The sequence below is a fragment of the Amphiprion ocellaris genome, chromosome 8 (genome assembly GCF_022539595.1).
Source record: "Amphiprion ocellaris isolate individual 3 ecotype Okinawa chromosome 8, ASM2253959v1, whole genome shotgun sequence".
In the NCBI taxonomy this organism is placed as follows: Eukaryota; Metazoa; Chordata; class Actinopteri; family Pomacentridae; genus Amphiprion; species Amphiprion ocellaris.
The window spans coordinates 9,553,490-9,575,164 of NC_072773.1; the positions used below are offsets into that span (position 1 = coordinate 9,553,490).

Sequence of the window (21,675 nt, forward strand, 5' to 3'; positions counted from 1 at the left end):
GTGATAAGGGTTAAATCACTAAAAACCCCTTTGAGGCTCTTTATATGAGATTTCTAATTCGTTTCTTTAAATGGTGACATATGTCGCTGTTTAAATGGGCTGATCCCCTTCTTAGGAAGCAAATACATCAACCAAACACGGAAACACTAGGATTGCATCCCTGAGGCACCAGACAACCTTCACCAAGTATAAAAATATCTCATAATAAACCGTACTGGAGAACAAAACATCCACATCAAACTAGTAAATATTATAAAATATATTTCATAAGGGTTGAGATGAATTTTCCCAGCAGAGCTGATGCCAATTTATGGCCAACAAATTAATGATCCAGTTTACCAGATAGTCCTGCAACTGTCCATCTATGGATCAAGAATGAGCAGATACTATCAGTGCCACAGAACAAAGAAAAAAAAAGTGAAGCGTGAACAGCCAGAAGTGCGGCTGAAAGAAATTGCAATGTCACCCAGACACATGTATTGTTCACACAGTTATATGTTGTTACACTGCACAGGACAACAAACCTGTTGCATGAGGATGATTTTAAAGAGGCGTACAACAGTGGAGATCAGTCCTGTGAAGGTCTGTGGATGTCCAAATGGAATTGAGCAGCTGTTCTCAGTGAGCTGCACTAATGTCCTGCACATGGAGAGACTCTAATCCACTTTAAACTGTCTTAATGATCTTTAATCATACAACAGAATCAGATCATGGAGTTTCTGACCAAAAACAACAGAAATCTGCAAGTGTTTACATTGAAGTATTTAAAGAAGATGAAACACTGAGCAGATAAATGTCTGGACATGTCCCCCATTTTATTAGCATTAATAGCAACTTTCTATGAAATTATTAACATTCCTCATATTTTCAATGATGTTTACATGATTTGACTGATACAATCCAAAATTTAGTTCTCAATCAATAACTTCTCTTAATGAGAGGCAATTAATCAAAAAAAAAAGACAAAGGTTGGGTTCATACCTGAAGAAGCTACAGTATGTTGGCATGAATTCAGTGTGACAGCTGGAAACAGTTTTGTGCCTCTGGAGTAAATATTAAGCTGCATGCAAATCCAGCAGCAAAGCAGTGAGTATCTGTGTATGTGTAGCATCAGGCTCTGGCACTCTAGCTGTAGTTCATCAGGTACACCAGTCTGTGAGGCTGGAACTTCTCACGACACAGGGGGCACTCTGGCTGTTGTGATGGCACACAAACAAATTTTGCAATTATACATTAGCATGCACAGGGTCAAGTACAGAGAGTAACTGCACTCTGGATCACTGCAGCTTCCAAAATGCATATTTGAACCACTGATATTGCCACATGAAGGCTCTGTGGGATCCAAACATTTAGTGGAAAAAATAGTTTTGGGAAAAATGTACCATATATCCTTTTCTCTTCAGCACGATTCCAGCTTTACACGTAAGTCTAACACTACTTCAGTTTCAGTGATGCTTAAGTTGAGTCTGACTGTTGAAATTAATAAACAAAATTCTAATGTAACCTGTGGTAGGTGACATAAGCCTAACCTTGGTGTTGCACCACTCTGTGATGCACTCCCAGCAGAAGAGGTGTCCACATGGGGTGGAGGTGGTGTGTCTCCTGTCCTCCAAGCAGAGGATGCAGCGTGCAGCTCTGGGGCTGGAGCTCTGTGTGTGCTGAGGACTACAAACAGATAGAGGTCAGAGGGTTCAGTACAGAGGCAGGTATGATGCAGGTCCTTTACAATGATGCCTGGTTTTTAGGAAAGATCAGTGATGAATGGAAATCATCAAGCACTAGCCACATCCCGGTATTTTTTTGGGTTCTCTTACTAATTGCTGGCAAAACAAGAGAAACAATCTGAATTTTAGTAAACTGTTGGCTGTCTGGTCTGTTCAAGTGCACGGAAAAATATCTCAACAGGTTTTCTGACATGCTCCAAAGGTGATAACTTGTAATGACTTTGATGACCTTTTGAAATACTGACAACACTCTTCACTCCAACACTAAAACATTAACTTTGGAATTAGAATCAGTGATTTTAACCTAAAATTCTGTATTGACATGAAGAAATGTAGCGATAGGGTCCATGTGGACAGTCTACATATCTCCATAGGTGTGTTTACTGGTATGATCTGGCCCTGTACCTGAGGTTCCTGTAGAGCTTCCATTCCTGGCGGGCTCTCTGCCTCTGCTTGAAGTTGTTGAGCTGCAGGCACCCAGTAATGAGCAGCTGGAGGATGGACACGGCACCTAGCAGCCTGTAGCTGCTCCTAATGGTGGTGTCATCACCGCTCAGCCCCACCACACGCAGCTGCAAACACACACACACAAACAGTTTGAGACGTGTACATTGAACACAAAGTTTGGAACATCATTCAAAATATAGAGAATATTTAAATATATTGCATTTAGTAAAACCATATACATTTAAAGTAAAATCAGCATCTACCACTTCCAGAGATGATAGTGTAACATTAACATTTTAGTCTAGTGCACATCCAGTAAGTTGCTTAATATTAATTATTACCACTTAACCAAAACCAAGTCATTCTAATCCAACAGCCCTGCAGTAAATCCTCCCTTCATAATGATCAGTTTATGTGGAAACTGTTTTAGACATTCAACTGTATGCCCATTTACCTAATATTTGTACCTTCATTAATATGAATTTAACAGAAGACTAGCAATATGGGCAACTCTCTCCAGAACAGAGTTACTCATTACTGTTTACTCCACACTGGCACCTGCCTGCCAACCAATTAACTACCTTCTAACGGCAGTTATGAAACACGGAGCTCCAGACTGTGACCAAAATGGCTGCATATGCAGCAAATTCTTGTGTGCGCGAATTAAAATTTTCATCTGGAACCCTGAAATGCGTTACAAAATGCCGAACAGCAGACAATAACAGGATATATTGAGCTGAAACATACCGACGAGTAGTGTGATGTGAATAAAGTGACAGCTTATAGAGCTCTTTGGAAAATCTGTATCAAGCCGATGAGGATGAAACTGTCAATGTTACATATGCCGTGCTGATTGATTTGTGAGCATCTGATTGAGGATTGTAAAGCCTATTATCATGAAAGGTCACCTAAATTTGATATATTTGCTTCTTCCCAGAAAACATCCTACGTTGTGAACTTAGGTTGCAACCAACTGTGTCACAAAAAAGTCGAACTAACCCTTTTTACCTTTCCTAGAGTGATTTCACGACTACATGCTGTACATATTATGTGTAGACAGCTATAAGCAAAAATCCCTCCCTCCTAATGGCCATGACATTTTTATAAATACAACCTAACATTATAAACCTTTCCTCAAATATTAATGCATCATTACTTTTTATTTCATGATCTTCAACAGCAATCACTTTTTGCAGTTTTTCAGACCTTGGCTGACATTTGTAGAATCGAGTATGTGTGTAGTGTTTCCTGTGACACTGGGTACCACACAAGCCCAAAGCAAAAATATTTCAAGCCTGAAGCTAAACAGCTGAAAAGCTGTTCTGCTCATCAAACGCTGCTACTATTTGTAACTTCAAACTTAGCGTTAGTGATTAAGGCCAAATTTGAACTTTTTCTCTCCACAGCACATATTTCCAAAACCACTCTGTCTGGACCACATGTTGATTTGCAGAAATAAGGTGTTGACATTTGTGAGGAGGTGGCAGGTAAGAGCTCCTGCAGAGTGAATGATGCCCACCATTCCTCTCTCAGGTGAACCTTGCTGTGCCTCCCCTGCAGTCATTCAGGGGGGTTGCATCATATTTGTACTGTCTGTTATGTTCATTTTCTTGCTCTTACAGATCTTGTCTCAAATTCCTCTTTACTATCTTTTTTAAATGACTATTCAGACAGTGGAAATTTCAAGATAAAGGTATTTTGTTATTATTATTATGATTATATTACCTCCTCTGCTTTACAGTTAGTTTCATTTCAGATGTCAGGTTAGAAGAAGCCATGGTTGTTTAGTGTTATGAGCTGTGAAGACTTAGAGAATTTATCAGCTCCAGATATGTCATCGGTTGACAATTGCTAAACTTGACCAGCCTAACAATCCTTCTGCGTTAATTAAGTCTATTAAAGTTCAAATCTCTACTAGTAGTAAAATGCTGCCCCATCTTTTCCAAATGCCACCATTATAAAAGTAACAGTGCATTACCATATGAAGAAGGGTTTGTATTTGCTTCATTTGACTAACTAAATGTCATTTTTCAGGCCTGCACAATCTTTTGCCCACAGCTGTAATTATAAATAATGTTTCTCTGTTCTGTCTAATACATAAGAAATCACCTACATAGCTGATACCTGCCGCCCTCCTAGACAGGTGATAAAAAGAGCCGCTGATGTAAAACAGAGCCATGTGGAGTCGGTGCAGGAGAGTCAGACCCTGCTGAATGGCAAACACAGCTGGCAGACATGTTCTCCTCTGGGGCTCTGACAACAGCCCCACCGCCCTCCGCACCCATTTCCTCAGCCAGGACTCCAGGCTCCATAACCCAGACACTGCCTGTCGCCGGCGGACACTGTGATGACTCTCCTGCCCGGCTTCCAGCTCGTTCTCCAGGCACACCAGGAGCTTGTCCAGGAGATAAGGAAAGAAGGCATGGCAAAGGATGAAGAGGCCACGTCTGACCCGAGAGGGGATTTGATGTTTAGTGGGATCCACCTGGATTATGCCAACGTACTCCTCACCAAGAGTTTGATAACCTGCAGAGGAGAAGGTTGCACAAAACAATTTTTAGTAATAGGACACCATGTTACATTAGGTAATTGAGATTTTCACTGTTTGCATTGTAACTACCTGAGAATGTTGTTAGCCCATAGTATGCAAGATCTGACAGCAGCTCTATCTCTCTCCTCCAGTCCAGCCATCTTTTGGACCCTACAGAGAGGAGAGAAAACCAGCATTGAACTTCATACACAAATGGCAGATATTTCAAGCCTGAACAGTTGCTTCATAAGCTTCTATTTGGATGACAACTAACTCATCTATTGCTTGAAATGTAACATATACCAGATGTTAAATTGGTGAGGGGCTGAAAAATGTCCTCCCAAAGATAAAGTGTCCATTCTTCAACAGTCCACACCAGGAAAATCAATGGCTCCTTTAATTAATCGCCGATGTTTTTATCTGTAGCACTTTGAGATTTGTTTTCAAATGTAAAGTGCATTACAAATTAAATTTATTATTATTACTATTATTATTATAATTAGTTTTCGAGGGAGACCCAGCTTGTGCCCCTCAGGTATTAGCATAGACTAAAAGAGTGAATGCTAATACCTGTTGGTTTGTCTGAAAAACCTCAAAGATCATTTAAAAGACTTCGCACACTGACCTAAATGTACCTCTAGACTCTTCAAAGGCTCATCTAACTATCTGCATGAAAAAAAAAATCCATCCTCACAATGATAAAGAAAGCTTTTTTTGTTTTTTTTTTGGCCTTTCTTGCCTTTATTATACAGGGCAGTTGTGAGAAGACAGGAAATAAAGATAGAAGAGTGGGGGAATGACATGCAGTGGCAGGCCATGGGCTGGATTTGAACCCATGACCACTGCGTCGGCACTCTAGCACCTATTTACAGGTCACCCGCTTAGCCACACTGTACGTAGGTGCAGAACCTGTTGAACACAGGAAGGTGCAAGTAGCTGAACCTGTGAATTTCTTTGCTTTCATTTCGTTTCTAAACCTAAGTGATTCCTGATTGGAGTGTTATTTGAGTAAACACAAGTCAAAATAAATTTTCAATTGCAAATGCTTAAATAATAAAATAAAGAGAAGTTGAAGGGATATGAAACCGTGACAGCATAGACAAACTCGCACCTACAGTGGGGATCGAAAGTTTGGGCACCCCAGGTAAAAATTGGTATTAATGTGCATAAAGAAGCCAAGGAAAGATGGAAACATCTCCAAAAGGCATCAAATTACAGATGAGACATTCTTATAATATGTCAAAAAAAGTTAGATTTTATTTCCATCATTTACACTTTCAAAATAACAGAAAACACAATAATGGCGTCTTCAAAAGTTTGGGCACCCTGCAGAGTTAATACCTTGTACTGCCCCCTTTGGCAAGTATCACAGCTTGTAAACGCTTTTTGTAGCCAGCTAAGAGTCTTTCAATTCTTGTTTGAGGTATCTTCGCCCATTCTTCCTTACAAAAGTCTTCCAGTTCTTTGAGATTTCTGGGCTGTCTGTCACGTACTGCTCTTTTAAGGTCTATCCATAGATTTTCAATTATGTTGAAGTCAAGAGATTGTGAAGGCCATGGCAAAACCTTAAGTTTATGCCTCTTGATGTAATCCACCGTGGATTTTGAGGTGTGTTTAGGATCATTATCCATTTGTAGAAGCCATCCTGTCTTTAACTTCAGCTTTTTCACAGATGGCATCAAGTTAGCATCCAAAATTTGCTGTAATATTATTGAATCCATTTTTCCTTCTACTTGTGAAATGCTCCCTGTGCCACTGGCTGCAATACAACAATGATTGATCCACCCCCATGCTTAACAGTTGGACAGAGGTTCTTTTCATTAAATTCTGTGCCCTTTCTTCTCCAAACGTACCTTTGCTCATTGCGGCCAAAAAGTTCTATTTTGACCTCATCGGTCCACAGAACTTGTTTCCAAAATGCATCAGGCTTGTCTATATGTTCATTTGCAAACTTCAAATGCTGATTTTTGTGGTGAGGATGTAGAAGAGGTTTTCTTCTGATGACTCTTCCATGAAGACCATATTTGTACAAGTATCTCTTTATAGTGGAATAGTGTACCACAACTCCAGTGTCTGCCAGATCTTTCTGGAGGGATCGTGCAGTCAAACGTGGGTTTTGACTTGCTTTTCTCACAATCCTGCGAGCTGTTGTCTGATATTTTTCTTGGTCTTCCAGATCTTGCTTTAACTTCCACTGTTCCTGATGACTGCCATTTCTTAATTACATTCCGAAGAGAAGATATTGGCATCTGAAAACGCTTTGCTATCTTCTTATAGCCTTCTCCTGCTTTGTGAGCGTCAACTATTTTCAGTTTCAGACAACTGCTTAGAAGAACCCATGGTGCTGATTGTTGGGGTAAGGTGGTCACTTAAAACCTTTGAGACTGACATCACCTGCTCTTTCCAGACGATGATTGTGAACAATCCATGACACTGTCAGGTCTCAGTTCTCCAAAGGGGGCGGTGCATGCTACAAACTCTGCAGGGTGCACAAACTTTTGCAGATGCCATGATTGTGTTTTCTGTTATTTTGAAAGTGTAAATAATGGAAATCAAATCTAACTGTTTTGACATATTATAAGAATGTCTCATCTGTAATTTGATGCCTTTTTGAGATGTTTCCATCTTTCCTTGGCTTCTTTATGCACATTAATACAAATTTTTACCTGGGGTGCCCAAACTTTCGATCCCCACTGTAAGCAAGACACTAACGGAGTGAACCATCACCGTCTCAAGGCTGAACTTACAGTTTGGAAATATGGACACCTAAGCTGGTAGGTGAAGCTATTTTGAATTAAACCATCAATTATCCCACACATGAAGACAGCATCATTCAGGACAGAGCAGTAAAAGACTTTGTGTACTTTTCTGCAGGAAATTTGCAGAAGTGACATTACTGTACATATGAATGAGCATCTAATGATAAATATTAACCACCAACATACGGTAACATGCCTTCTAGTGAGTGCAAGTCGACAAGGGTGTGAAAATATACACATATATTAGGGCTGAGCATGTTAACACGTTAACGTGCTGTTAATGTGTTAACAGGGCACTCCAAAGGTGTACCCAAATGTTAATATGTCAAGCCTTAACATACACACATATATATATATATATATATATATATATATATATATATATATATATATATATATACATATATATATATATATATATATATATATATACACACACACATATGTGTGTGTGTGTGTATAAAATTCTCATATTGATGAAGTTTCAGTTAGTGTGTACAGACTACTGCAGCAGCAAAACTGAATTCCTCAAATCAGGTTAGGATTTCTGATTGTGGTTTGCAACCCAAAAATGTCCAGTGGTCCGATCTGACCAGCTCAGAATTAGAATGTCTTTATTGTCATTGTATGAGAACAACGAAATTGAAAGTGCAGTCCTTAAAGTGCAATGTGATACTAAATTATAAATATAATAAATATGATACTGAAATGTAACTTACCAGCAAGTGTTTGAAAAGAGTCGTTGGCCTGGTTTCTTAAGATGATTCGGTAATATTCGTCCTTTTGACTGGACCGAATCAGTTGCGCCTGGTTAGCAGGAGCAACAGGCATTATAAACTAACATGGGCTACAGCCACTTACACTTAATGGTCACATATTATCACTATTATTGTTCACTGGACGACGGTTCTGGAGCAGCTCTCTGCCCCCACACACAGCAGCTCCATTCCTGCAGCCTACATCCCGGTAATGCTCTCTGCAGCGAACATTCACCGTGTTACTGGGCACAAAAAGTCACAATAAACAGCAGACTGACGGCAGACTGAGCAAACTACTGTAACATTTCCTCCAATCCCTCCGTCCACGCAGCCGCAGTGAGCAGTGCGGACCTTCCGGATAATCCCGGAAATACTACTACTCTCTAACGGACACACGTCACAAGTCACAGCGCCACGTAGCGGCTGATACAGCAAAGTTTTACAAGTTTCCTGTAAGTAAAAACCTTTCATCTCATAATCTCTGTTTGAACACATTAATACACACTCAAATGTGTAGCTGCTGCCTTCAGAACTGTATGGTGTGTTTTTACTGTGATGTGATTATCATTTACCACTTTGACTCCTCTGATTCCTCACACTTCTCTGACACTTTTTGCTTTTCATCAGCCGTTGTATAAGTTTAAACTGATATGTCTGTTAATTGCGGCCTGTAAAGTTTATTTAGTCAAAATGTTCTACACTGCTTGGTTCCCCTAATGGATGTCATTAACTAGAAATTATTTTATTGATTCTTGTAGAATTTATAATTCAGTTGCACAGTATTATTTGTCTACATCTTTACCTATATTTTCATAATTCTCACAACAGTTGTGACTGTGGTCTCCTGTCGTGTGAAACTCTTTGGCTTCTTCTGTTTACTGGTTCTAGTTATCTAGCACAATTTCACTGATGATTGTGACTTCTGTACTTTTGTGCATTTTCATTACACATTTTATTGTGTACCTGTTATTTGGGTGTATTATTCTGTCATCACCAAAGGTCATGAGAAACAACACTGAACCTGAGCTTCAACTTGAAAAGTGCAATATGGAGAGTCAAAAGACAAAACACTGTATCCACCAATAATACGTCTCTTCATCAGCTCTCATTTGAACTGAGTTTGTTTAATGAACTTGTCCACAATTCAGCACATTTAGAATTTTTTTTTTTTTTAAGTGAACACACATTAAACATTAAACACACATTAATCATCAGATGTTGTGTTCCATCTTTTGAAGGCTATAGCTCCTGAACATAAAGACAGAGTCTGCTGAAAAGGCTTTTACTGTTCCTCTGCTCGCTAGGCTAGGCTCTTTAAATCTACTTCCTGATGTTACTTTTTGTCGCCATTATGGTATAAGACTAAACATTATTTTTATTTTAGCATTATTTGGCTATCATTTATTATTTTACAGAAATATGAGGGTAAATTAGCTTCAGCTGTCTCATGATTAGCCCAAATGAGCCACACTACAGTCACTGCTGTTCGTTTATGGCTGTAAAATTTCCATACATTTTTTCCCCAAAACATTTGATGGAATAACTTCTTTTGCCAGACAAGGTGTCAAAATGCCAGATAGATTTTTCTCATCTGTACATTATTATTACGTGCTATTATTAAGTTCTGCAAACACAATGTTTTAATAGAGCATCTCTGTTCAGCTGCTCCTGTTCAGCTGCCAGAAGACGCTCTTCTACCTGTGTAAGTAGGTTAAGTACATTTACTCATTTATTCATTCAAAACTCTGGTAGCTCTGCTGAGATCTGCCCACAAAGTTGCAGAACCAGTTTCTTTGTCTCCTCGCCGCTGCTCCCTGAGCCACCTGGGTGTATGTAACCTCTACAGAGAACATCTCATTGTGAGCCCATTACTATCCTGTTACCGCGGCTTTTCTCAGCACTTGCATCAATCGTTGTACAGTCAGCTCCACCATTCTACACACCAGGAAGTTGAACTATGCTCTCAGCGTGAGGGGAGGAGTTGTTTTTTTTTCCCTTTTCCCTCCTCCATTAAACTTGGCAGTTACTTGTAACTTGTTGCAGGTGGAAGGTGGAAGGAGTGGGAAGCACTTTGGTGCTTGGACTTTGTACTAACAAGTACAAAGGAAGAGTCTGGGATTTCACAGGTAAGCCCAAAACCCGACTGACTGCATTCACCTTGTGTTCATCTCGCTGTAGGTTTTAGACATTTCACATCAAACTGTAGTTTTTGTTGGCTAAGCTAGTCTCAGATTTGGAGGGTTGGTAGCAACACAGTGATTGCAGTTCCTGTACTTTGTGATCAACATGTTGAGAACATCTTCCTAAGTGTAATAAGAAAAGGAAAAGTATATTTCATCAGTTCATGTGCAGGCTTTTTGTAGCAGGATCGTTTTAATGGATTTTAAATAAAAGTCTTTCCGGTCACCATGTTTGAGCTGGATGACAGAGCAGAGCAGATTTTAGAGGCTAGTAACGGTAACCCAAGATAATGGTAACAGATAAACATCTCCATTCATACTTGTGAGTTGTCACAATGGAATGAAATTGAGTGACAGCTTCCAGTGCGCAACTTTGAAATGTATCTTTCCAGTAGTATTAGAAGAATATCAGCTGAATAACCCCATATTAATGTAAAAACAAATACTGAAAAATACTTAACAATGTCAAATTCTGATATTTTATATTTTATTCCTAATGTTTATATTCAATTTGTCTACTAACATTTAGTAGGAAATTAAATCTGCTGACTGATAACTGTATTATTCTAACCATATTGTTGTACTTTTGTCATGAATACAAAACACTTCGTAATGTAAATGTATATGTAAAACCTCATGTTCCTGTGTGTGTGAAGTGCTGTTAACTCACACATGAAACAGTATTTAACATATGGTAGCCACAGTTTTAAAATCTCAGCAGGTGAACAGTAATTTCTTGAAGCTGATGTGTTACAAGCAGGAAAATGGGTAGTATAAGGACTGCAGCGACTTTGACAAGGAACTAATTAGATAATCAGATGACTAGGTCAGAGTATCTGCAAAACAACAGTTCTTGTGGTGTGTTAGCAATGTGCAGTGGTTAGTAGCTAGCCAAAGCGATCATATAAGGACAGCCAGTGACCTGTTGACAATGGCTTGGATGCCAGAGGCTCACTGATATACTGGGGGGTGACGACTGGCCTGTGTGGTCTGATTCCACAGGGCTATTGTAGCAAAAATGGCTGAAAACCTCAAAGATAAAGTCTGTGATTCTAATCTAGTACATGTTCTGTCAAAGTCAGTGCCCATCTCCTCACTGTTCCAAGCTGTCTGTTCTGTGTGCACTGAAAATATATGCAGTGTTCATATACTACACACCATGGCTCTGTAAATGTGGATCTAAGTGGCTTAGACTGATCCACACAACACTATTCCAGTATAAACTGCTACATGTTAAATATATAAATATGCCAACTGACTGAATATCAGTAATCATTATCTAGATTGATCTGCTAGGATTCAAAGGTGTCAGAACATTGCATATGCCAACTAGATGTGTATGGAACTGTGTAGCTACAGACTGGTCAGTGTGCCCATGCTAACCCCTGAACACCACTGAAAGCACCAATAATGGGTATAGTGAGGATCAAAATGGGTTCATGGAGCAATGGAAGAAGGTGGCCTGGTCTGATGAATTGCTTTTCCTTTTACATCATGTGGACAGCTAGGTGAATGTGCATCATTTAGTTGGGAAAGAGATGGCAACAGGATGCACTATGGTAAGAAGACCAGCCAAAAGAGGCAGTGTGATGCTCTGGGCAATGTTCTGCTGGCAAACCTTGTGTCCTATGGATGTTCCTCTGACATGTACACCTCTTCACCACCACCAGTATTTCCTGATGACTTCATTCCTCAGGATTAAGTTTCCTTATGTTTTGGAAAACATGAAAAAAAGTTTAAGGGGTTGCCTTGAAATTCAAATTCCCCTTATCTCATTCCAACCAAGCATATGTGAGATGTGTTGGGAAAACAAGTCTAATTCATGGAGTCCCCACTTGCAACATCCAGGACTTCCTTCAGAGGTGTTGTGGAGTCCAGATCTGGGCAAGTCAGAGCTGTTTTGGCGGTGCAAGCAAGACCTGTACAATATTAGGCAGATGTTTTAGCTATTGTGGCTCTTGGGTGTATGTCTTGTACGTCCAACATGTTAAATTCTGAACATTGAAATATCCATAAAATGTGTGAGTCAGAAGAAATAGTTTTTCACATATACGGAATCTGAGCTTGATGTTGTCTGATAATCACATGTGCCTGTATCACAATAACTTATCACAACAGATGTGATATTATATGTGGACTTAATCTTCTCAAGACTGTTTATTCAGTTTCCTTGTGAAATGTTTGAAAGTCACATATGCTCATATCATGTGAATTTGTTGCATGTAAAACAGCACAAGGCTGTATGTGAATTGTTCACCTAAGACAACATTATGTCAGAGGCTGACAACTCTGTCGCAGCCAGTAATTAATCTTACAAGAGACCAGCATCACTATTTTCTGTACAAAATAACAATAGAGTCTGTAGGAGCTGTTATAGACTGCGTGGGGTGCAGACTGTTTGTAAAGGACATCCTTAGTCCACAGACAGACGTTTGCAGACAACTCACACACTCACAGGGGAATGGGGGGAAGCAGGGGAACCTGCTGTGGATAAGGAAAACAAGTTTTTATAATGACCTCAGACAACATCTGCTTCAGCTGTAGCGTTACACACATGGCATATCTGGGACCCTCCCCCCAACACACACATGAATACACATCTTTTCCTTGTGTAAACATGAAGAATGTGCCATATTCTGATTCAACTGACTGCATTTTGAGTATTTGATCCTGTGAAGTTATCCCAAGCTGAGCTTTGGGTGTTTTCTGCAGTTGTCCATGAGATGGTTCGTGGGGTTGATAAACCGTTAAAAAAGATGATGATGATGAAGGTTTTGTAGAAATTTTTTTCATGGAGGTGTGCAGGGTGCACAGAAAGTCGGGTAAGTTAGTCCCCAATACTCACACTCAACTCTTGTTCAACACTATTTGAAAAAGAGTGAGATTAAGAGAACCTCTGCTAAATCAGTGATCTTCACTATTTTTGTCAATGAGAGCCACACTAGCAGGGAAAAGTTAACAGAGAACCACTTTCACCACAAGACACTTAGAGTCACTCATTTAGCTCAGTCCATCTGCTAATTTGTCCAATATTTTTCCTTAAATTTCTTATATAGTACATACTTGGTTGGTTCATGAAATCTGCTCTGTTGTAGAGTTGCCATGTTTTGGAGCAACAAATATTTATAAGATTGGATAGAACTTAATTAAGTATTACATGCTGTGTCTAGGGCTGCACAGTGGCGTGCTGGTTAGCACTTTCGCCTTGCAGGTAGAAGATCCCTGATTTGCGAGTGTGCTTGTTTGTCTGTATATAGCCCTGTGACAGACTGGCGACCTGTCTAGGGTGTCCCCTGCCTTTGGACCCAGTCAGCTGGGATAGACTCCAGCCCCCCTGCGACCCTAATGAGGATTAAGTGGTATATAGATAGTGGATGGATGGATGGATGGATGAATGCTGTGGTTACATTTTTGTTCATTGTATGTCACTCAACTAGGAAAATCAGTGCTGAAGTATTTTCAGTGTCTATGCTCAACTGGCAGAGAAGCTGAACTGGACTCAACTTCTGCTGCAGCCTTGTGACCATCACGATGAATGATAAAAGATTTGGCATTGTTTTTCCAGAGTTTTCATGTAAGGACTTAGCGGACTTGTTTACCAGTTATGTATTTTTGTTGTGGTGTTTGGGAGAATTGTTGAGAATTTCATACTCTGACTTTTTCAGGTAGATATAGACTAACTAAATTCTCCATCTGCAGTGCTAAATTGCATCTGCTTCAGTGCTATTAGCCTCATATCATATCCTCTCAGATAATTTAACAGCATATGAAAACTTGTTTTCTGACAGGCGGAACTTTTTGCGAATCATACTTCAGCTTCATATAGCAGCATAATACTCTGCTTCATGCAAAAACCAAAAGTTTAGCCTGGGCTAGGCTTTTGGCTTCTCTTCAGTTTATTCTTTACACAATGAAAGACTGTGAAGAGAGACTGTGAAAGTTCGGTTATCCTTCCTCCTCCTACACTCTCCTTATTGACAGTAGGCTTTTCATCCCATCTTTGAGTGAGGTCATTTAGATCGGTTAGAAACACTTTTGTCTTTTAAATGTAGTTGGAGTAAATTTGAAGTAAACTGAGATGTTGAATGTTACTACAGTGTGTGATAGAGTGCCAGTGTAGACCCATGAATTCTCTATGTCAGTGCTGATCAAGGGCATTTTTTTAACAGCTTTACTAGTTATGTTCTGGCTTGACTCCTGATTTCCTCACTTGTAGTACCTGGGGGCAGGAAAGCCATACATCATACCATGCAGTCAGTACTTGTAGTTACAGTTAATATTATTTAGCCCTTGGCCGGATGTACGTTGTCTGTCTGAGTGACTTGTGCTATTCTCACAGTCTCCACACAGACTGTATGAAGTCGGTGAGTAACTTGTACCTCATGACTTTTTATGACGCTATAAAGAAAAACAAACACGGGCTTGTTTGATGGTGATAGGACTGCACATCTGATGTGAGTGTGTGCCATATAGTAAAAACATGTCCTCCCACAGAAAAAGCACCACGATGGATAAGAAAGCTTGTCCATTCTTCATAAACAATTCTAAAAGTCAACAACAGAGAAAAGGGACAGCATGATGGAGTTAGCATAGCATTGCAGAAAGACTAAGCAGGGGGAACAGCTAGCCTGTTTCTGTTCAAATGAAAATTAAAAAAAAGGATTCCATTGAACATTGGGGGTAACTTATGTTCATTTAGTTGTGCTACATAAATAACAGTAATATGACTTGACTTGATTTAAAGTTTAGAATTAAAATAAATTTTTGAAAATCTGTATACACAACAATCAAGCAAAACAGTTTGTGGTTTCAGTTAACATATGGAAAGTCTTGAACTTTTCTGTACAATGTTTGCTGGTTATAAATGTGTATGCATAGTTAAACAAACTAGATAGGCTTTTGTATAACACACATAAATGCCATTACTAGCCAGTCCAAATGGACAACTCCCCATTAGCTCTAGATCCTGAGGAGCCACAGAAGTGATCCATCTGTCTCCACTGCTTTTCAGTATTGTATCATCCACAAACCTGTTACATGATTTATAATTTTAGTGTCTATTATGCTCACAAGGAACATTTTTCTGTCATGTGCAAGAAATTCCTAAATAAAGTTGTGCTTTATCAAATTTTCACAAGCTAAAATACGTTGAGTTTTGTTTCAGCACATCATGGTTGGATGGCTTAATGAGAATTCTGAGGCACTTGGTGTCATGATAAGCTGTGTTTTTAAATCGGCAAGTCTGTTAGCATATTGCCAGAACATTTTTTGGCATTATATGCTGTCTTGTTTTGACAAATGACTGTTTGTTTATGGATTTAACAAACTTTAGAGGTGTTTATAGATGCTTCTTTGAACTTTGAAGAAAGTCAGGCAAGGTGCTACATCTCTAATTCCAGAGATACAGCTTCTACTCAGCCAGGCTAACCACATCCTGACTTCAGCTGTGCTTTTAGGCTGTGTCTGTGTGGGATTTGAAAAGCTATATATGTCCAAAATGTATTTTAATTAGAACTTTTTATGAAGCTGACTGTCATTCTGGTGCTCACTGGCAAACTAACAAGTGGTAGAATTTTTGTGTGTCTAATCATTCTGTAGTGATACCACCCAGCAGTTATCACATTAGCTTTAACACAGAGCAGTAGAAATAGGAATTAACATGTCTGAAGTGTGTAATTACTACTGCAGTACATCTAGATGAAAGTGACTGCAGGTTCCAACATAAAAAAATGACATTCAGAAATGTAGAGATGATATGTTGTGTTCTTTGGATATGTAAGAGAGGCAATGTCATTAACCTCCTCCCTACAAAAAGCTAAACACATTCCTGTATCCTGTTGTCTAGGTACATTTGGAACATACTTGTTGACCTTTCAGAGTTTTTATATATTCTCTTTGCTCTACCAGATAATTTATTGCTTTTTGTCTTGTTCATCTCAGTGTGAGTTACGTTGACCTTTTCAGATACATTGCCCAAATGCACACTGCTCTGAACCACCTGGTTGACCTGAAAGCAACTATTATCTGACTTGGAAATGAGCCATTAGATAACTTGTCTTTGACTGTCAAATATCCGCTGGTCTAAAGCTTTAGGTGTAAGGTAGAACTTTTTTTTTTTTTTTTTTTTTTTTAACTTTTTAGAACCAAGGTGGCTTTACTGTTAACTTTGATATTTTAATTGTGATACTACTCATTTTTAATGAAAATATTAGTTTGACACATTTTTGTGTTTTACAATTGTCCACAACCCTACATTATTTTGTGTCTACTAATCAAAAAAAATGTGTACATTTTGTCAATTTTGGTTGCATTTCTGTCAAGCATCTTTTCAAAGTTTTACATTTTATACATATTCTGAGGCTACAGCTATAGTGACAGGCATTATCTTAGCAAGATTGCCCTTTAAAAGGATGTGGATTTGCTGGTCTTCTATAGTTAACGCTAACATTACTGGCAGAAGCACACTCAAATGTGAAATACTGCTTTGTAATAACAGGTCGTGACAAAAATCTAATTCTAATTAAAACATACCCTTAGGCAACATTTTTTTTTTCTCATGAACCTCACTAATGAACTGTAAATCAAACACTACACTTCGCACTTGCACTTTTAAATTTCCAGGTTGCCCTCTTTGGCAGCCATCTTAAATGTGCTCTGTGTCTGAAGACAGGGGTCACTAACAAACATACTTCTTTTTACAAATATTTTTACAGCATGTTATTGAAGCATAATCTAAGAATGTTTCACAGAGCTTCTTTTCATGTGGGAATGTTTGGCTCTGTCTTCAAGTACCCCATATTGTCTGGCGAAGTTGAAGTCGGGAGAGAGCGGAGGAAATTCTGTGACAGTCAGCACTCTTTGGTCTTCTGTGGTTTTGCAAAGCTTTGAGGTGTGCTTGGGCTCATTATACTGCTCCAGTATGAATCTTTCTCCAGAAAAATGCAAACCAGAACATTGAGCATATCTCTAAAGAATGGAGTGCTGCTTCACCTCGGTGTTCCAGCTAAGCCGGTCATTAAGCCAGTCACTAGACTGGAGAGAGCTAAAACGTGAGCTTTAATGTGAACCAAACACTTGGATTGAGACTGTTAGAAAAAAAGAGTGCACATCCAAGTGAACCCTGGTGATATATATTTGTGGCATGTCTGTCTAATTTGTTGTCTGTCCATTTCACTGCTCTCTCCCTGTCTCCAAGTGTTTGCTTAAAGGAAATCATTGGGTTTCCCTCTATAATATAATATCATAGGGTCAGGACGTAACTATGACAAGTGCCCTGAGATAACTTGTTTTGTGCATTTTCTTTTACACTTACTCATTTTCTATTATCTAAGTGTTGAAGTTGAAAATTTTATCACTCCTTTTTGGCCCCAATGACAGAGAACAGCAGGGATAGCAGCTCTTCTATTCCATCTTTTAATATTTTTTCTCTTCTGGTTTCATCTCGACTTTACAAGGAGTACATTGATTGCGCGCGTGTGTGTGTGTGTGTGTGTGTGTGTGTGTGTGTGTGTGTGTGTGTGTGTGTGTGTGTGTGTGTGTGTGTGTGTGTGTGTGTGTGTGTGTGTGTGTGTGTCTTTATGACATGCTGCTGGCTAGCTTTATTGCCTATTGCCCAACCTTGGCAGCTATGAACGTGATTGTGGTTTGATGGGAAATGCTGGTTCTCTATCCCTTCCTTTTGTGGAGGCTTGCTTTTCAACAGGGTGTGGGTTTTCAGCTGCTTTCAGCTCAGTCACGGGGGATTTAAAAGCACTGAAACCCAGCACCTTACCTGGGATCAAGGCCTGAGAGAGAGAAGAAAAATGCTACCTTGCGGGAAAGTCAGTTGCTTCTGTTGCTGCTGTTGCAGTGTGTGGGTCTACATGCTTTTCAACAGATAAAATTAAAGCTTTCTTTGTTTATAGGACAAAACAACACGATAACAAATATGGATTAGGACTGAACATCATAAAACTAATTAAAGAAAATCCATTTGTTATTGCACCCAAATGGGTCATCCTTTTGAGAGCATGAATGTGCTCAGTAAATTTTATAGCACAAACTGCCATTTTGTCCTGAGCACTAGAGGAAAGCTCACAGTGCGCAAAATAGAGAGCAAAATGTACATGGGTCAGTCTCTGGGGAGCGTTAGTGAGCTGAAATTGTAAAATGAAATGTGAAAGTCTTTGTTCACAAAATTTCATTTAAGCTTCAGCTTAAATGAAATTTTGCTAGCAGTAACGTCAGAGGGTTACATAAAACTCAGCAGCATAGTGCCAGTTTCTTGATGTGAATTTATGGTCTTTGTCAGGTCACAGAATAAATTTAGGACAAATCAGTAGCCTTTCTGATTAGTATCAGGTATAAACATCTGACATGCACTTTTTTTTTTTCATTTTTGCACCAGTGACTCAAATGATGGTATTTGATTAGATGATCGTGAAACTACAGTAATTAAGCATCATTTGTTCTTTTCAGCAGCAACTTAATTGCAGCTGATATTTTGCGAAATTACGCGCACTGAATGGATCCCATTGTGTGTGCATGTATTGTGTGGTTGGAGCAGTCGAGTGGCTTATGTAGAAGAAAGAGCTATTGTGTTAGTTTGTGTTTGATTATTGGCCTTTGACATGTGGCTACTGTCAGCAATACTGCATATGCGCATGGTAAAACCAGTAAACAAATACTTTTTTTTTACATCTTTAGTGCAGAAACACATAATCTCTACAGCTGTGATGACGTATATAGCTTCTCAGGGGAGTGATGATATCACTGAACATCCATTGTGTGTGTGTCTGTACATGTTTCCCTCTCGCAATCATTCTCTCATGCACAGACAGCTCAGAAAAGAAGTGAGTGAGTGTGCAATAAGTTAGTCACAACAGTACCTGGCAGTCCAAAACCACAACTCTGTTGAGCACAGAAGCCGGCTGACTTATCCTCTGGCAACACATTATTGTCCTTTACATTATTTCCGCTTCCATGATAGCTGTCGTGTGCTCTGACTCTTTGATGGCAGTCACTGCAATTGGACAGATGCTATGTTTTTTTAAAAAAAATCTACAGTCTGTACAGTACACACATGGCTGTATGTCACTCGCACTACTGAATGTAAAAGCGGTCTTTTTCTCTCTTAGTCAGTTAATCAGGGTTGGTGTTGTGAAATGGACGTTAAGTGCATGACCATGCATGAGCTTGTCTCTAACTCACTGTACTTAGCACGGAAAAGGGTGTCAACCTACAGTTTAGTGTTACTGCCTTCAGGAGCTCTTTGTTCCCTTTGACAGTCATTACTTTTCATAATAGCCTGGCTAAAAGCCTTACTAAACATGAGGTGCTAGTGTAGGCATCAAAGCAAACCAAATATAGTTGTATAGATTTGTTAGACTAGCTGGATGTTGTGTCCACACTGGGAATTTAAGATAGCATCTTCCACTAAAGGAACACAGAAAGCTTTGATTGGTTGACGTTAAATACTTTAAATTCCCTAAAAAGTTCAATGTAATTTTGCATAGAGATTGGAGAGAACTAAAATATCAATACAACCAATGTGTTTTGAATATTATTTGAGCTAGCATCCTCTTATGGGCACTAGAACATGCCTCTTAAAGTGGTACTAATCAATATTTCCACTTAGCTCTACACAGCAGTTTAATGCCTTTGCCTTTACTTTTACACCTATGCCACTGACACAATAGAGATTAGCTATGACCTGAAAATTTGAAGAGTTGGCTAACAAAGTGATGAGTTTCAAACATGGCCAAGGAATGAAGATGCCCTTTTTCTATCAGTGTGCTAAGGGGAAATAGCAGATTAATGCCAGTGAAAAAGTAAAAGATTAAAAAAACAATGTTTTAAAGAGTACCCAACTTGGGTCATATTTTTGTTGTCAACAATTCTCAAGTAACAGCTCAACCAAACAATAATACTTTCTAATTTTATACTCTATGGCTCTACATCCATTGCTTTCCATAGAAAAACATACATCTTAAAAAACACCTCATAAATATAAATAAAGGTAAACTTTACCCAAATAGGACAAAATGTCACTACTGTATTTCACTTACAAGACTATAAAAAAAACCCCAAAAAGGTAAAGGTATGCTCTCTACATGTGAACACATGAAAAAATAAATAAATGCAATATGTTTACTGGGAACACTTTAGTGTTATAGATATGTTTTCATTGTCATGGAAAGAAATATTTATCTTGAAATGAAATATGTGTTCAGCAAGGATCTGATTCTAATTATGCGATCCTCATTAGAAACCAGGATAAACAGAGTAGTAAGGCTGATGGAGGAAAAATCATCACATGTACATGTCAAGACAAGTAAAATATAAGTGGACAGACTAGATGCTTATGCTATATTTTCACTGTGACTTTTACAGGCTCAGTTTTGTCTATTTTTCTTTGTTTTGTCAGATGAAGGACGACGTACATTCAAAAAATGAGAGAGGAGGTTGTTTTTAGTTTCAGACTCCTTCATAACCTATAAATGTGAAAACTGAGGTCTTTTGAGTTCAAATGTTGAATTGCTCTGTGCAGAGTTTAATGGACTTGTTAAGGTTTAGAAACAAAACTAGCACATTAGCTGGATGTATAATCTGTCTGATCTGCACATTAGATAGTTGTATTGTGTCAGAAACCCCTCCCCTCACTCCTTTCTGATGCTGGCTTGGGAATATGTGCATCACCAAATACCTGTACCTTTCTGAAACCGGTGATCCATTATTTACAGTACACCCACATCACACTGTGATTTGCCAGCTTCACCGCTGAGCATTCTACTCCTCTCACTGGCTCGCATTTATATTTCAGGCTAAACTATTTGTGATACTTTGCAGGTGAACAACCATCCTCATTTTTAAACCATATGCTCAGTATTCTGTGGCTGATGAGCAGAATTATAAACAATATATTTTAAGAACTACTTCTGAGCAACTATAAACTAGCTTCTAAAATTCTCAAATATTCTTTATTTGTAGAAAACAGACAAGCTAGAAACTGACATGACTAGAAATTGCTCTGTGTCTTTATTAATGTAAAGATGAGTCCAAGTTGTTTCTTTTCATAATAATGAAAACAGTGCTAACTGTTATCAAAGTTAGTACTGATCCCTCGTCCTAGTCCATTTTTTTTTACTCATTTCTAAGTTAAAGCAACAAGTTTAAATTTTCAATGGATGGTCTATTGATAGCTATTTACAACATTTTTGCACTACAATGCATTGAACTGAGCTTATTTATTTAGAAATCCTTGTTCTAGAAATGAATGACTGCATAAGTGAAATGCCT

General features: G+C 38.8%; 2 protein-coding genes across 3 annotated transcripts in view; one reads left to right on the forward strand and one right to left on the reverse strand.

Annotated features, from left to right (window-relative positions):
• Window positions 1–796: 796 nt before the first annotated feature.
• On the reverse strand, window positions 797–8,570 carry pex10 (peroxisomal biogenesis factor 10). 2 transcript variants are annotated; one of them, XM_055012848.1, is made up of 6 exons: window positions 8,180–8,570; window positions 4,792–4,872; window positions 4,285–4,697; window positions 2,130–2,296; window positions 1,530–1,665; window positions 797–1,190 (listed from the first exon to the last, which is right to left on the reverse strand). In XM_055012848.1, the coding sequence occupies exons 1-6, from the start codon at window positions 8,289–8,291 to the stop codon at window positions 1,140–1,142; spliced, it is 960 nt and encodes a 319-aa protein (XP_054868823.1). In that variant the 5' UTR covers window positions 8,292–8,570; the 3' UTR covers window positions 797–1,139. The 2 variants fall into 2 exon arrangements, with proteins under 2 accessions (XP_054868823.1, XP_023137354.1); XM_023281586.3 differs by having other exon boundaries at window positions 797–1,194; window positions 8,180–8,569.
• Window positions 8,571–10,185: 1,615 nt separating this feature from the next.
• plch2a (phospholipase C, eta 2a) overlaps window positions 10,186–21,675 on the forward strand; it is a 226,665-nt gene continuing 215,175 nt past the window's right edge. Inside the window, exon 1 of the mRNA XM_055012694.1 lies at window positions 10,186–10,344. The gene's annotated coding sequence lies outside the window, so the exon portion shown is untranslated. The remainder of the gene's footprint in view (window positions 10,345–21,675) is intronic.